This window comes from Madurella fahalii (genome assembly GCF_045866475.1).
Source record: "Madurella fahalii IFM 68171 DNA, scaffold_4, whole genome shotgun sequence".
In the NCBI taxonomy this organism is placed as follows: domain Eukaryota; kingdom Fungi; phylum Ascomycota; class Sordariomycetes; order Sordariales; genus Madurella; species Madurella fahalii.
The window spans coordinates 3,030,638-3,047,628 of record NW_027263974.1 but is presented as its reverse complement, the minus strand read 5'-3'; the positions used below and the strand labels follow the sequence as shown (position 1 = coordinate 3,047,628).

Genomic DNA, 16,991 nt, shown 5'->3' with positions numbered 1-16,991 from the left:
AACGACTTAGGCACCATGTATGTGGCAGATAGTCCATCATATCCGGCTGTATTATGGGAGTAACCCCTCTAGCAACTGTATTAACAAGCACTGCAAGTGGCCATACTTAGAGGCCCTTGCCATTGCGAAAACGCCCATTCCCTTCCAATCTCGGAGCCAGCCCCATGAACATAAAAGTAATCTGGTACTAGTCAGCCCACAGCTGGTTGGACACGCACTGGGTCCCAAGCAATTCCCACACCGACTTGGCAAATATCTCGACACAACGACCGTACAGGCACACTCACCTTCCATCAAAGGGCCTCAATAGCCCGAAGCAACACCTCAACCCCACGCTCAGCAATCTCTCCATCACCCTCATCACCACCGCGTAACAAACCGGCTACATCACTCAACACTCCCAGCGGGATATAACATCCCGTCTTGGCCCGCTCCAAACTCTCCTTCAGCCGGCTCGTATGCTCCCACTCCCGGGCCGCCACCTCTGCCCGCTCAATCACCCTCGCCGGAATCCCGCACATGGCCGCGCAGTGCATCCCAAACGACCCCTCGGCGACACCGTCCTCGAGGCGATACAAAAAGGTGACCCGCTTCTGCCCCTCATCGACCTGGATCTGCATCCGACGGGGCCGGATCTCGGGGTGGTTCTCGAACTCGGTGGCCAGGCTGTGATAGTGCGTAGCGAAGAACCCGACACAGCCAATGTGCGACGCGACGTGGTGCAGCACGGCCTGCGCGACGGCCACACCGTCATACGACGACGTTCCGCGGCCGAGTTCGTCCAAGATGACGAGCGAGCGCGGAGTCGCTTCCGAGAGGATCTTCTTCGTCTCCGAGAGCTCTACGAAGAAGGTCGACTGGGCGGCGAAGATGTTGTCGTTGGCTCCTAGGCGGGACATGATTCGGTCGACGGGGGTTAACAAGGCTGAGGCGGCGGGCACGTAGCACCCGATTTGGGCCATAATGACAGCAATGCATGACTGGGCAAAAACGTTAGTTTAGTAATGAGGTTACCGAGGTGAAAGCGCAAAATATGCTCAGACTCACCATCCGAAGGATTGTCGATTTTCCGGCTGCGTTTGCGCCCGTCAGCAAGTTGATCTTTGCCTCGTCGCCGCCGAGGCTGATGTCGTTGGGGATGAAGTCGGTGACAGTATTAATCATGCAGGGGTGGCGGAGCTCCTTGAACTGCACCACGCTCCGTTCATCGTCCACAAACTGGGGCCGGCAACTAGGAACGCCGAGGGCAGACGATGACTTTGCTAGGCTGATGAGGCAGTCCAGCTGTGAAATGATGCGGATCGCCTGTAACCAAACCTCGTAATCGATGTCAAACCGCTGGAAAAATCTTGAAGCAACGTCTTTCACAATCTGCGAGTGCGTCTCCTCGGCCTCCTGAAGCTCCCGCACAAGATTCTCTAGGTCCCTGAAGTAATAACGCTTGACGGCAGTGGTGGCGGACATCTGGCGCCAGCTAGCAGGTACCTTGACATTCTTGGGCACCTCGATCTGGTAGATCTCTTTGCCCACATCAGTGAACTTTACCGTCTTGCACTTTAGGGCTGTCTTTTGCTCCTCGAGGAGCGCGTGGAGGTCGTCCTTGATCCGTTGAAGCTCTTCTTGGCTATTATCAAAGTCCTCCTCGATGCCCTTCTCGGGAATAAGCACCTTTTCGTCGCGAGCCTTTTTCCTGTCGAAGGCGGTTTCCCAGTAACCCAAGGGTTCCTTTAGATTAGGCATTGATGCAATGAGCTTGTCCACGAGGCTATTGCCACCGCCGAACGCACTGAGAAGGCCCATTGTATGGTCGATCTGCTCAAAGCCTTCGAGAACCCGGACAAAATCTTCGGGCCTGCAAGCACCGGCATGGATGCGAGAAATGAGCCTCTCGAGGTCGGGCATCTTTGCCATTTGAGACGAGAACTGCTGCAGAATGCTCCGGTCGGCATTTAGCATGTCAACGGCGTCGAGTCTCTCATTGATCTTCCGGATATTGCAAAGCGGGTGGCAGACCCATTGCCGGAAGAGGCGTTTCCCAAAGGGCGTAATGCACCTATTAAGCAGACTGAACAGAGTTCCCTCAGGGCCTCCATTGGCTGTGTTTGCAAAGATTTCCAGATTGATGAGAGTCTGGCCGTCAAGGATCAATGTGCCGTTCCGGTGAATTGGGTTGTACCGCTCAAAATTTCCCTGGGACAGCAGATTCTGGTCAAGCTTCAGGACGCGGAGGTAGTGAGTTAGCGCACCGAGAGCGGACATGACCAGATCCTTCTCCTTTGCTTCACGGAGCCTGTCGGGCCAAACCGGCTCCTGGCCTTCCCGAGCAGTGAAGTAGCCGCCGCATTCTAGCTCATGTCTTGCGAAATCGGCGTCCCAGAATTCGGTTCCTGGCTTTAGGTAGTTCCAGATAGTTGTTGGCCCAGTGGCGTTCTTGAGGATTCGCAGGGCCTTGGTGGATAGGCGCGACTTCTCTAGGAGTAACTCGCGAGGGGAGGTCTGCGCGACGAACGTCTCAAATTTGGTCAGGTCGACATCATCCTCGAACTCGGAGATGAAGAACTGGCCGGTTGCCGCATCCACAAAGGCGATGCCGAATGCGGGCTTGTCGTCCACGATGGACTCCTTAATAGCTGCGCAGTATGTGGCCATGTCGTCCTGGAGCATGCTGCCGTCCACGAGAGTGCCAGCGGTCAGGATACATGCAAGCTCTCGGCGAATGATCTTGTCCGCCTTCTTGGCCTTGTTGTCACGCTCGCGCATTTCCTTGCCCAGCGCAGACTCCATCTGGTCGACCCGAGCAACCTTGAAGCCCTTCGCCACAAACTGATTGACCCACATATCCAGGGAAGACTCTGGCACGCCAACCATACGCATATTGACTCGGTCAGTGAGCTTGAGATCGAACAACTGGTGTCCAATAGTAGCGTCATTTTCGTATAGCTCGTAGAACTTGCCCTTTTTGAAGAAGACGACGGTATCCCATAGCTTCTTCTTGATGTCCCAGTACTGCTTCTCAAATGCCGAGAATCTGGCCTCGGCTGAAGGAGGGATGTAGATCGAGCCCGGGTCAAATTCCGGGTGTCCAGGTGGGTTCTTGTTGCCATCCAAGATGTTGGCCAGCCACGGATACCTCTCTTCCGGTTCCTTGGTGTGCGGCTTAGGTTTCGGCTTTGGAACCAATGGCTTTTGCGTGGGATGGGGAGCTCGGGAGAAGGGCTCGCTTGGTTGGATATTGTCCGGGTCGTACTTCCATTTCTGCGCGGTCGACGTTGCGGGCGGAATGTCCTCCATCAGCTCGTCCTCGTCCTCCGCGAGGGAACGCGCGCGGGGAACAGGAGATGAGGAAACGTTGAACTTCTTGCGCGGGGCGGTCGACTTTGTTGCCGGCCGCTTCCTCTTTTTGGATCTTGAGGGTACGTCCGACTCGTCAGAAACGACAAAGTCCTCCAGATCATCTGCGGGCTATGGTCAGCAGGGGCTTTGTATTGCGGTGCCATGGACGGGGAGTACCATCATCAACTTCCTCGAGATCCTTTTCCTCCGCCTCGTAGTTGTCTTCATCGTCTTCATCCGGAACCGGGGCACGGGAACGGCGTTGCCTGTTTCGTCTGGCATTCAGCGCGGCAAAGACCTCGCCGTCGTCATCGTCGGAGGACTCGGCGTAGTTAACCACTTTCTTGGCCTGCCAAGTGCACGTTAGCTCATGTGGGAACGGGGCGTAACCGGACAATCGAGTACCTTCCGGGACGGACTGCTGTGCAAGCTTGCTGTGATCTGGACACTCTGCTTCCCCACCGTGTCAGCAGGTATGGTTGGCGAGGGAAAGCCAATGCTAACCAGCTTAGCCGAAGGCTCATCCCTGTTTTCTTGGGAGCTCCAGGGCTCAACCGCATCGCTGCTGGGGACGGGCGTGGCAGTAGTGGTGCGGCGCGAGACGAGCATCGAGTTGGCCCTGGTGGTCTCCTTGAGACATTGCGGAGACGGGTCTTTCCTGGCGGTAGGCGTCGGTTTGGTAGATGAAGAGGGGCTCTGACCACTGTTGCTCCCGGCCGCAGGTGTCCTAGAAAAGAAGCCGAGGATGCTCTGTTGCTTGCCCGTCGAAGGCGCCTGTCCGGCCTTCTTCGCCGTCGAGGGCGTTCTCGCTGGAGTGCGAGCCGCTGCGGTCGACTTCTCGCCCATGTTAGCGTAGAGGCCGAATTGCCCCGAATAACAAAACCACGAGTTGGACGTGAAGAAATACCAACCGACACAGGGATGATGAAAGGAATGATGAGGCAGGCACGGCGAGGTTCTGAGCCTCCTTTAAGTGGAACGCGAAGAAACGCGACGAGCATCGAAGTGGGCAACCCCGTCGCGTCCGCGTCAAACCAAAGCCCCGGGGCTCTCGCCCCACATTTCGGCAAGGATGTAGCCCCGCTGATCGCCATTAAACCACAACTGAGCTCCCCAGGCCAGATGCAGCAGCCGGCTTTGCACCACAGCAGAAATACACCGGGACACCGCGTCAAGCTGAGCAGATATCGATGCAATTGGACGTACAGTGCCGGAGTTACTCTGAGGGGCCAGGTCTGGACAAAGACACGAATTGGCTTGTCCCGGAACTCGTTGAGATAAGGTAAGGTAAGGTACTTGATTCATACGCCCCGCACAGACGAGGCATCCCAGGAAGAAGCAAGTCTAAAACGCGACAATCTCCCACTACGAACACGACTCCATAACAATGAGGGTTTGCATCCCTACGCAGCCCCTCGAGCCGTTCTGGGACGTGCTTATGCAAGCCTCTACGCATCGGTCACGGTTTCAACTTTCAATGAGCATAATGGCTCTGGTCAACCTAACAGAGGCTAGCTGCATTGGGTAGTCAGGGAATGCAGGGCGTGTACCGTACCCAACCTGTCTCCCAAACACGACACGCTTCAACTCTGGGACGCGTGGTCGAACAATTGCCTAGTTCACGTCAAGAGAGCACGCCATGCCTTGAGGGCGAGGGAGAAGAGTTGCCTGACCCACGCCAGGGCCAGAGCCCATCTCGAGAGAGCACGCCATGCCTTGGTGCGGCGAGCCAAAGCAATGACTTGGGCAACCAGCACGTCCAACACAGCCGCACCCATCTCGGCGGAACAGCGACGACGGAGTTAGACTGCCTAGGGCGATCCTGGTACCGACATGGATGCGGAAGACGGTCTGTCATACCCGCTTTCCCGACAGGCCCCGTAACGCGTATTCAGACAGCGCCCGGGGGCAGAAGCCCGCCAGCCACGGCGACTCTCGTGACGACACTGATGGCGAGGAAGACTACCAACCACCTCACTTGAGGGTAGCGAAGGAGAGCGGGATGAGAAAAGGGGCTTTGGACTACCAAGCAAGAGTCGCAAAACCGTCTCTCCCCTTTAGCGTCTTCGTTCAAGCGGTTCCGCTTCTCAATCGCGGAAAGTCCATTCCCCGGAGCACGGCAGGAAGGATGCGCGTAACGTTCTTCTCGGTGCAGCGTTCCCAATCCCCCATCTTGACGCGCTTCCTACGATGGAAAAAGGGCAGTAGGAGCCGTTTTCGGAAAGTCTGAGGAATGGCCACTGGAAGCGTTGCTCTCAAACGCGTGGCGGAGAACGGCATGACGAGTTTCCAGCTGCAATTCAGTTGGGACTCTTGCAAGCATGCCACTGAAAGCCCACCCTCCGAGTCCTCCGTCAAGAAGCGGAACCTGACCAAGCGACGTCTCACAGCGAGAGCTGCCATCGCGCCTGATGAAGATGGCCTTGTAATGAGGCTGAAGGAGGTGGATAGACTACGATGGTAGGAGACCCATGCGAAGTATACGGGGACGTTTCCAGGGCGGAAGCGGAGCGTCACAGCCTTCCAGGTACGTTACTGTACGAAGTTGAAGCAAAGTGATTATAGGGAGGGAAGCGGGAGCGAGCTGAGCAAATCTTACGGCTCCCGCCGTCGGTCTTCTCAGCTTGGGTAACGGCGACGCAAGCAATGCAGGGGTTGATCCAAACATAGGGCGAGTCTTAGCCTCTTAGCCTCTGACAGGAGTAGCTACATTTGACTCTGATTCAATTGATCTGGCATTGTTTCGATTACATCATTCCTGTGACTTGAGTGCTCTCTGACAACTCTTATGTTCTTATCCAGCGAGCCATCTCAACAGTGTTCTTCATCGCTATCTGCCTCTGCCGGTACGTCCTCCGCCGGTTCAAACCGAACCGACCAAGTCCACATCTAACCCAATGGACATCGACCAGGAGGGCGCCATGATGGCCAAACGGCCGAGAACTTCAACCCTTAGGCGCATCATCGTAGACAACGAGCGACCTCCATTGCAGGCCCTAACGACTTTGAGATCCCCCTCGCCCTCCCCAAGACAGCCGACATTTCGAAGAAAATGGTTCCTGGGATGATTCCCGTAATAGGTGTCTGACTGGTAACGCAGTTCACGACCATCGCTATACTCAGAACTCAGAGCAGGTCACTGTTAAATGCAGAGGTTAACCTGGCATTTATTGTGCTGTATTGGTAATATTGACTTGTAACTGAGCAAAGGGGAAATACCAGGAGCCAAAAATAGCTTGAAGCAAGTAAAATTCCCACTTGAGGAGGTCCACAGCGGGTCATTTGTTACAGAAATGCCATTACGAGTAGCAAAATGGCGCCCCTGAGTTGCGAAACCGGTGTGGGTGCTAGCGGTGGCTTTGGTAATAGAGCTAGTAGAGCCAGAAGAGTCGAAGGGGTGCCAAAGAGGTTGCGGGAACGAAATCTGGCTCTAGAACAGGCCAGATTGAAGCTGTACTAGTAAGCAAGTTTTGCCCGTAGCAGAGCACTTTAGTGAAATAATGAGATGACACTGGATTGTTTCGCGCATTTGCGGCATCGCGGTACTTGGCACCGATCTAAATCCTCAGTTAGCGTGTTTCTGACCCTTCAGGGTAGAAAAGAATGACTATGCTCGGTTACTGAATTCTCTTCGCTACTCGCAATAAGTCGATATCACTTTGCTCATCGTGCTTCTATCCACCGGCATACGCAAAGTGTCGGCGGACTCATAAGGTAACCGAGTAGAAAGGGGGGTATTGAGTTGGGAAAAATGTCCCCAGGAATCCGGGGCCCTCTGGTCAGAGGCCAACACTTATTAGGATGACATTCTGGGTCTGGAACTCGCTGGTGACCCATTTTATTTTGCACTATAAGTAGGGCTATCCAGGCAATTGCTCTTAGACCGCTCTAGATTTTTCTACACTTGTTGCGAGCTCAATTTGAGGGCTTTTCTTGCGTCCAAAGCAGTCTCCCGCTAACCAGAGGGAGATCCATCTACGTATGTTGTTTTGACCTTGCCTACTAGGCTACAGGTATACGATGTGTTGAGGTGTCGCCTGGCCTATCCTGTCCGTCTTACATGTCCGGCGGCAGGCCGTCTTTCCCCTCCCCTTATTCTGATACGCATGTAGGTATAAATAAGTGTTTTTATACCATTTAAATATAATGATAGTTCAACAGTAGGTAGGGAGGTTATATGAAGGAGATATTTCTAAGATAGTTAGGCACCGTATGATCTCAACAGCCGTACCACGGCCCCATGCCCTCTTAGAGCAGCCCATGATAGCGGTGTCTGGCCATTGTTATCCTTCGAGTCGATATCGACCCGACCTGTTTCGAGCAGCAGCCGTACCACGGCCTCATGCCCTCTTAGAGCAGCCCGCGATAGCGGTGTCCCGCCATCGTTATCCTTCGAGTCGATATCGACCCGGCTTGTCTCGAGCAGCAGCCGTACCACGGCCTCATGCCCTCTTAGAGCAGCCCATGATAGCGGTGTCTGGCCATTGTTATCCTTTGAGTCGATATCGACCCGACCTGTTTCGAGCAGCAGCCGTACCACGGCCTCATACTCTCTTATAGCAGCCCACGATAGCGGTGTCCAGCCATTGTTATCCTTCGAGTCGATATCGACCCGGCCTGTCTCGAGCAATAGGCGTACCACGGCCTCGTACCCTTCCCTAGCGGCCCACGATAGCGGTGTCTGGCCATTGTTATCCTTCGAGTTGATATCGACCCGGACTGTCTCAAGCAGTAGCTGTACGATAGCTTCATGCCCTCTCCCGGCGGCAAGCGATAGCGGTGTCTGGCCATTGTTACCCTTCGAGTCGATATCGACCCAGCCTGTCTCGAGCAGCAGCCGTACCATGGTTTTGTGCCCTGCCCTGACTGCATGTGACAGTAGGTTCCGTCCGTTCTCGTCCTTGACACTCGCCTGGCCCGACGCAATGAAAAACGCGAGAAAAGCCTCGTCCCCTAGCTCTGCAACATAGGAGAGAGCGCTTTTCTTCCGCGGAAACGTGAAATTGCGGCCAATGTCGATGATCTTCTTTCTGTTCTCCGAGAACTGTTTGCATAAATTGCGAAGTAGAGAACCTTGTGACTGCATTTCCGAGTAGAGTTCGACAAATGACTCAACCGCTTTGTTACTGTCGGTCGCTAGTGCGGCAAAAAATGGCGTTCCATATCGCTCATCTTCCACCTCAAAGCAGGACTGCTTTGACGGGAGACTTCTAATAAGCGCTGGCATGTCCCTCTCCGACAATATGTATAGAAAGCTTGCTTTCGCAGTACATCGCCGTACCTCGTGTCGTTCGAACAGGTTGTCGAGTTTGATCCAGCTAGTAAGCTGGAAGCTTTGAAGGAAATCAATCTGACTGATGCCGCCCTCTTCTGCTGCATCCGCATGGTACAGGACGTTCCGTGTGGCATACTCTAGGAACGGAAACTTTTCATTTGCCGACTGGCGAAGCTCGGCAGCTTTCTGCGTATTTGCTGTGGGAAGTGAGCCAGCGATTTCAAGAGAAGTGGCGATGTCGATGGATATGTAGCTGAGACAGCATTGTTTCAGTCGCTCCTGACTGGCCCCTTCAAAATTCCCTCCAAGATCAGACCAAATCTCCCTTAGCCCATTTTCTTTGAGAAGAAAGTCTTTTACTGACTCGTGGATGAATTGAACTGTGGGACTTTTTGACTTGGTGACCTCGGCAAGCCCTTTGGAGGAGTTCAAGACGAATCTCTTCATAACAGCTGCTGTGATCTCGTCGGGATTCCACTCAGAGAGAGCTTCAGGTTCGACGCCGGAAAGGATGGCAAAGTATAACTGCTCTGGCTTCAACGGCTGTCTTGCGAAGAGCACCCATTGAATACACAGAAGCAGTTCACTTCTATTGTGGTGATCGCGCATCAAAATGTTGCGGAAGAGCTCGTGCAGGTCTCCAGGGATGTCTCGGAGTCTTCGCCGAAGCGCGTGGATACGACCAGAGTCATGCTCTTTGTTCAGGATCTCGATCACTAGGACAACCCACATAAACACCCCAGAGGCTTTCTTCCGGAGGTCGGCACGGATCTGTTCGGCGAGCTTGCTGTGCCCAATCTTCAACTGGCTGTCGAGATATCTAGCGATATCGTTGCTGTGTTCTTCTCGTCCTTCAAGGACCAACCCAAGCCCTCTTCCAATCGTGATGTGAGGGTAGTGCCTGCTGGAAAAGCAGACTTTGAACCTGATAGGCGGAGTTGTCTTCGTCGCCATTTCACCGATATGCTCGAAAAATGAGACCATGTCGCGGACCTGACTCTCGTCGCATTCGTCCAAAGCGTCAATGAAGCAGGTCACAGACACCTCTCCAAGGCCCTGTACTACTTCCTCCAAAAGTGCTTTCAATGCTTCTATACTCCATTGGTGGCACCGCCCGTTCCAGGTCCTCAGTCCGAGTGAGTTGAACACGTCCTGGAATACCGGAAGTCGTTCGAGAAGTTGCAGTAGTAGTGATCGATACATCCCAACTGTAGACTTCTCCAGATCGTCTCCTCGCGCGTTGAAGAAGAAAGAGATAACAATCTTGTCCTTCATCTTATGGGCATCCGCAAGAGCGAACTTCATCAGCGTCGACTTCCCGGCCCCAGGCTTCCCCTTGATCCATAAGAAGCCGTGGTGTTCGCCGAGCTTGCTGGGATTCACCCAGTCGAGATATTCGGGTGCTTCCAGCAGCCATTTACATGTGTGGGCGTGTGCCTTCTTGATAGTCATCTGGCGAGCATCGATTTGGTCAAATCTCAATGAGTCCAGCAGTACCCGTGTTTGCTCTTCACTCAGCGGCAACTGCCCTCCCGTCGGGGGCTGCCTGGACACCGTAGTCGTGATCCTGCGGAGAGCAGCAGCAACCTTTTTGTACTCAATGTCGTCGGGTCCCATAAAGCGACACATTTCCATGTGGTCCCGCCCAATATGTTCGGTTATCTCGATGCCTGGGAGATTAAGGTAGGATGATGTGTCATCTACAACCTGGGAACGGTCAGTAAACGATAGAAATATAGGTGGGTTGGTGACTATACCTTTTGCTGAGAAGCCTGACACCAACCTGCTCCTGAAAGGAGTGTATGATCCAATTCTGCTCTTGAGCCATTGGACCGAATTCGTCCCTCAGCTCTCTGAGACGTTCTGAAGATGGCAACAGCGCGTTGACGATTTGCTCGTTGACAGAAAATCCAACAGCCTTGATTGCTCTCTCGACAATACGCTGGAGAAAGCCGCGGGGGTCGGCGCCTGCATGTGGTGTACCAAAAAATATGATACCGATAGTGGACTTGAATATATCGCGAAGGTGAGTTTGGCCCATATGGCAGCCTCTGGACCGCCGAAGCATCTCTTTGACAATGATCCCTCCGAGACTATGTACGACAAACAGCACCGGCCTTGACGGCTTTGTTCGACGTTCAAATTCCAGGGCAACCAGGAGATCCCAAGAGATATCGTAGACCGTATTTCTGTTCACGGAAGGCCCTGCCCAATGTCTGATGTGTGTGTCGTAACCGTACGTCACGACTCGCGCAGAGGGTATCGTTGGTGGAACCAAATCTCGAGGCCAATAGGTTGCAGGGATAGCATCCCCCTTGTCGAGGTGAGAGCTTGAGAAGGGGTTGAGTTTTCGGATTTTGGGAGGAGGCTCGACAGATTCGCCGGCGATGCGATCGTTGTTGCGCTGTCTGGTATTCGCTTTTTTGGAAGTCCATGTGCGCTCGGGATGGCCGGTAAATCCGTGTATGAACACAATGCTTCCTAATTAGTAGGCATAACGATCATAGGAATAGAAAGACACTCACTCAAGAGACGGCTCATCGGGTTCGAAGACGACTGTTAGGCCCGTCCCAGGTATAGCCCCCCTCCCTTCCGCCCCTTCCATCATACCGCACGGTACGGAAGGAATTGGGAATTATTGTTTTTTGACAGCTTCGGCCGAGACCCAGTGATTATCAGACACCTGAAAGAATGTCTAGGAGAAAGTCGATTGCGGATTCTAGAGAGATTGAAGGCTTGGGCTCATCCGGAGGGCGAGTCAGGTGGCGAGGGCGAAGGGATTGGATATGTAGGTAGGTTTGTACTGCGTGGCGCTCATGTCAGGCAGCCATGCATGCGGCTGCGGTCAGTCCGCTCAGGTGTCAATTCCGAGCCTCCAGTGACACAACTTCCAACAGAAAGACTCCGATAAAGTTTTGAGGCCACGACTTGCTGAGAACGAAAGTAAAGCATTCGGAACTTTTACAGATTCGGAAACGTGGAGTCCAGATAATAGAGCGGTCGAGCACAGGGGGACAGAACGGAGCATGGATGATGGATGTCGCATCGCACACCGCCCTAACAGTCTGGACGTGGGCTGGTGTTGGGCAGATTGTAGTGCAATTAGCACAGCCACAGCCACCTACCACGTTAGCCGACATTCTAGTCTCGGGGCCCTCATTTCCAGAGGTCAAGGTTCCTCAACCCCATACGCAGCTGGTGTAGAGAAAACTTCACAGAGTCAACAAGCGGGTACCTTTCCTTCGGATGTGGGTATTCCGTTACTATACCAGAAGAGTACCTGATTATCATATTTTCAGAAGCTTCCAGTTCTGGGACCTGTGTATGCAGGCTTGGGAGCTGTGCTTGTGACCTCATGAAGCTTCCAGTAATTGGACTATTGAGCACTTGAAGATGGCCGGCAATTGAGCCGTCAGCCAAGACCTACTGGCCTTGGAAGACGTAAACATTGGTCTGGGGTCCGCCCATGGCAAGAAGTTGGAGAACATCGAAGATTTTTGAAGCGGATAAAAGCTTTTTCAGAATTCCCTCAGAAAAAGGGGGCGCCGACACCCATGAGTCTGCCAGCAACTTGCTTCTATGCCTGATCAGGATACAGTATCGTATCTAGTTTGATGCTGAAATCGTTAGCTTCAGCCACTGGAGCCATTGCCCGCGAACAGACGATTCTTAGCGGTCTCCGATTCAAATCCACGAGAACCAGGCAGGGGAACATTGCCGACGCCTACTAATTCCTTCAAGTGGATCTTTTTAGACGAAATAAACGCTCGAAGAGCCAACCCAAATTCACGTCGTCGGATGGCTGTCGGTGGAGGACGGGTTCTACTGAATCTCTGGCAAGCCTGGATCCGGAAAGCCGACACTCATTGAATCACTCTGTTTTGTGCGACGAATCTGGGCACACAAAATTTCCTTTTTCGTACCCCGCCCACGTGACGATGCTCACCCAGGCCCAGGTCCGGCTCAGGATTGGCTCAGGATTTGCTCAGGCTTGCTCACCTTTGCTCACCATAATTGCCATTTTCGGCAGGCTGTGCCGGAGTATGCTGAATGGCTTCAGCTCTAGCCGAGTGGTCCCAGAATTGGTCTCATATATGAAGGCCAAAATAGGTCCCCATACTTGAAAATAAACAGTTTCACTTTTATTTTTTTTTATGTTACTTACCTGACCACTAGAGACTTAAGTTAGCCTCTGTCTCTAGGTCTTGCACCTGCATCTCCTGCAAACACTCTTATTTTCTATTACTATTTTCGATATGTCGCGCTGGAAACCGCACTTGTGGAGCTCGGCTCTCACCGCCGAACTCAGCAGCTCATCACGTGAGCTCGCCCAGACCATTTCCTTTGTGTATTTAAGCCAGTTCTTCAGTCTCCTACTGATGTAGATAGATCTTCAGAGACTTCAACCTTTCCACGCACTTCCCACGACCTCTGCTGAGCTCCTGTACGCGTGACACGATAACATGCGAAGATACAGTATGAAATTCGGAGTAAAGACGTTCAATTCAGCAGATACTGTTATCAAGCGGGCTAAGAAGAGATGTGTCACCGCCAAACCAAACCATGACCATGGACTCACGCCGTGGTGTTGAGACACGTGCGCTGTTCACCGAAGCTTGGGCCACCCTCGAGCCCTACTTCCACGAAGAACACTCACAGACCTTTTCTTTCCGCTTCTTTCTTCAGCTTGGAATTCTATAGCCGTGGTAGACCACCTTGAAGCATTGTCTCGATACATCTTCCATCAACGTGGCAAGAGGTGCCAGAAACATTGCACACTGGATTCTGTGGACTTTGAGGGTTTAAAACAGAAATAACGGAGAGGTGGCTTCTAGGTTTTGTGAGGGTATGTTGATATGAGCCTGACGATGAGGAGGCTAGGAGAATGAAGGTAGGTAGTTAGGTTAGTAACTGGATAAAACTTCAGAATGTGAGCTCCCCCGCCCATCACCAAAAGAGCTAGGATCGGCAGCCTACAGCGGTTTGCAGCCTTATCGAGGCGCTACCTCCGCCGGCTCGAGTGGAGGTGGGGCTAGTGGTTGGGGCCTCGCCGACGTTGGCGTGGGTGATGGTGGTGGGGATGATGGAGACGGCGGATGCGGAGGATGCGAGTGTGGAGGCTGTGGGTGTGGAGGCTGTGGTTGCGGTGCAGACTGAATGTTGGGTGGCTGCGAGAAGTCCACCGAGGGACTTGCAAGTTCAATGCTTGGTGAAGTGTGTCTTAGAAAAACTTGATTCAATTGGGCCCCTGGAGTGCCAATTGAAGTCGAGCTTCGGACGATTATTCAAGTTACTAGAAATTGTCAAGGAAGCGAATCTGGTGTATTCGGCTTACGTGACGGTGATTTGCGAGCTGTCGATTGAGGGTAGCAGTCCGAAGCGATCCAGCAGAAGTATGTTATCTCACTTTGGGGCTAAATATTCGCAAGTCTTGTTTATAATCACACATATTCCCCCCCCCCCCCCCCCCCCTTTCTTGCTTTCGTACCATATTCCTTTTGCTTCAAACTAGACCTATAGATACAAGGCCGCTGGATACAATAACTCGTGGTCACTTTGCGGGTCCAAGATTTGCTAGACTTGGCGATTGCTGTCCCATTTATTAGAGCACCTAAACTTTCGGTTATCTCGATAGAGTCGATTGGTTGGTAGGCCCCTTTTGGTAGGCTTCTGGGTTAGTCACAAATTTACAAGCCGACCGTAGGCGGAGGGTGGGTGAAGCATGGCCTCAGGCGAAGAATCCCTTGGATTCGGTACCCTTGGAGGCGAGCTCAAGAGTCGATAGCTCGATATATATCCATGGTATGCTCCCACACGACGTCACCCGCACCCTTCGCTCTCAAATCATTCAACCTCTTCCCATTGGCGAGCCTCTTCGCCGCCGAATTCACACAGTAACATCCACTTCCCTTCTCGCCGTCCGACCCAACAACATCGCTCTCATCGAGCCCACTTGTTCCGAGCGCGCCTACCCATCCGCCAGCAACCCTGGAATTCCTAGGAGGGAGCGCCGCGGTCAGGGAAAGGAACAACATCCGGTCCCCACACTCCTCATACCCTTGCAAGAACATCCAAAACAGCGGCCGAACTACCCAAGTCAAAAACCACCTGAGCAGCGGGGACATCCGCCCAGCAGCAACGCTAGGAGTCCATACGGCGCCAGGGAATACATGGACAAAGGATATCGTAGGGTGGCGGGCGGCCAGGACCTCGTGGGCGAGAGTTGTCATGATGCTTGCGTGCGAAGTAGCGATGAGAAGGCCATAGTGTGTGCGGAGGGACAGGTCGTTGAGGTAGAAGTTGAACTCGCCGTAATAAGGGGCGAATACTGAGATGACACGTGGGTACGGAGAATTTTGCAGGAGGGGGAGGAGGTTATGGATAAAGCGGATGCGGGCGTAGTAGCGAAGAGAGAGTGCCTTGTCTAGCCCTTCAGTCGTCTCTGGATGTAGTCGTTAGTGGCTGCAATGGGACCCAAGGTACAGGATGCAGGCAGCAACAAGGAGAAGCGTACCCTCTGTCCCACCAAAAGACAAGTAATCGGGGGTCATAAATAGCAAGTCCACCTTGCACTCGCGCGTCTGAATCTGTGCACACACGACATCCACACCCTTCAGCAACGCAATATCTTGCTGCAAAAACTCAAACCGAGACGAAGGGCACTGGTCTCGACAGTCGTTAAGGATGCGGTCGGCTGCTTCGACGTTGCGGCCAACTACGTAGACGGCCGCGGCGTTTGCATGTTTGCCCAGCGCCCGAACCATGGCTTCGCCGATGCCAGACGTCCCGCCGACAATGACGGCAATGAATCCTGTCGCATTCTTAAAGTCCGCGAGGGAACTGCGCATTTCCGAGAGGAGTACCATGACTGTGCACCCGGAGAGGACCAAGGATTGAGATTGCGGCGTGTTAGGCTAGAGAAGTGTCGAAGTTCGATGTTTGCGAATGGGAAAATTCCAACGTGTGCCCCGCTCAATGTCAATCCTCAGCCACAACGTGATCAATAAAAGTCAGGTGCACCTCCCAATCGGAGGCTCGCTGCGACCGTGTTACTCTTGGTGGGCGAACCGCGGGCCGCAAATAATGTTAGCAGTGCGACAAATTTCATTGTTCCCGAATTGGTTCCATTCAGAATACGCTAACCGCCTAACAAACCACAAGGACTTTGAGGACGAAGAACGCACTTATATCAATCCTTATGAATGGCATCTACGGAGGACATGGCGCAGCAGAGTGGTATGCAATCTGGGCCACAAGAGACAATAAACCGTGGTGCATAAGCATTCCTCGCCTCTGGTGCGATAGAAGTATGTGAGGAAGTCGCCACTTCTGTGGTTGACGGTAAGTAGCCCTTGAACATGGTCAATCTCGGCATGATTCAACGCTTTGGTTTCGAATTTGGCTGCGATTTGGTATATAAAGTTGTTATAACGTGATTGATAAGCGAGATGTACAGACAAGCGAGATTTACAGTCCCTACCACAACATATCCTCCTTGCACCTAACATCAATTTTTTTAATAATCTAATATGGCTTCTACTTCAAAGGAAGCAAGGGTAATCTTGGCCCTAGAAGCTATTCGAAATGACAAAGATTTAAGCCTTCGAGCCGCAGCCAAGCACTACAACGTAAAGCCTATAACCGTCTCCAACCGACGACGCGGCAAGCCTACACGACGCAACTGTACGGCTAATTCGAAGAAGCTCACTGAATCCGAAGAGGAGGCCATTATTCAATATATCCTTGGTCTAGTTGTATATGCATTTCTACCTAGACTACAGGGTATGGAAGATATGGCCAACCAACTGCTATGCGTATATGACGCGCCCCCTGTCGGTAAGCGCTGGGCCCGCAACTTTTGTTAACCGCAAACCAGACCTCAAGACGTATTTTGTTCGTCGGTACGATTACCAGAGGGCTAAGTGCGAGGATCTAAAGGTTATTGGCGAGTAGTTTACACTGTTCGGAATACCAAAGCGAAGTTCGGGATCCTTGACAACGATACCTATAACTTCGACGAGACTGGGTTTATGATAGGTATCATCTGCACAGGTATAGTAGTTACGACCTCCGACGGCCGTAGTAAGGCAAAGCTAGCCTAGCCTAGTAATTACGAATAGGCAACAGTAATCCAGGGAGTTAATGCTCTTGGTTGGGCTATCCCTCTGTTCATCATCTTAGCCGGGCAATACCATCTTGCCAACTAGTATACCGAAGCCAACCTTCTACCTATCTGGTGCATTGCAACTACCAACAATGGCTGGACTACCAATGAAGTAGGCCTCTATTGGATCAAGTACTTCGACTGCCATTCAAAGTCCCGTACAAAGGGCACCTACCGGTTGTTGATCCTCGACGGCCACGAGAGCCACCACTCGACCGA

The 16,991-nt window shown here is 52.8% G+C and overlaps 4 protein-coding genes across 4 annotated transcripts; all 4 read right to left on the bottom strand.

Annotated features, from left to right (window-relative positions):
• Positions 1-293: 293 nt before the first annotated feature.
• On the bottom strand, positions 294-4,179 carry MSH6_2 (DNA mismatch repair protein msh6; the record flags this gene model as incomplete). Its single annotated transcript, XM_071063298.1, has 4 exons — positions 294-980; positions 1,048-3,455; positions 3,511-3,682; positions 3,739-4,179. 4 exons carry the CDS (start codon positions 4,177-4,179, stop codon positions 294-296), a joined length of 3,708 nt encoding a protein of 1,235 aa, XP_070919399.1.
• A 3,355-nt stretch (positions 4,180-7,534) lies between these two features.
• Positions 7,535-10,243, bottom strand: MFIFM68171_07877 (uncharacterized protein; the record flags this gene model as incomplete). Its single annotated transcript, XM_071063297.1, has 1 exon — positions 7,535-10,243. The coding sequence occupies one exon, from the start codon at positions 10,241-10,243 to the stop codon at positions 7,535-7,537; it is 2,709 nt and encodes a 902-aa protein (XP_070919398.1).
• Positions 10,244-10,308: 65 nt separating this feature from the next.
• On the bottom strand, positions 10,309-11,213 carry MFIFM68171_07876 (uncharacterized protein; the record flags this gene model as incomplete). The annotated part of the gene is made up of 3 exons (XM_071063296.1): positions 10,309-10,315; positions 10,366-11,085; positions 11,134-11,213. 3 exons carry the CDS (start codon positions 11,211-11,213, stop codon positions 10,309-10,311), a joined length of 807 nt encoding a protein of 268 aa, XP_070919397.1.
• A 3,166-nt stretch (positions 11,214-14,379) lies between these two features.
• MFIFM68171_07875 (uncharacterized protein) lies at positions 14,380-15,474 on the bottom strand (the record flags this gene model as incomplete). Its single annotated transcript, XM_071063295.1, has 2 exons — positions 14,380-15,050; positions 15,123-15,474. 2 exons carry the CDS (start codon positions 15,472-15,474, stop codon positions 14,380-14,382), a joined length of 1,023 nt encoding a protein of 340 aa, XP_070919396.1.
• Between the last annotated feature and the right edge of the window lie 1,517 nt (positions 15,475-16,991).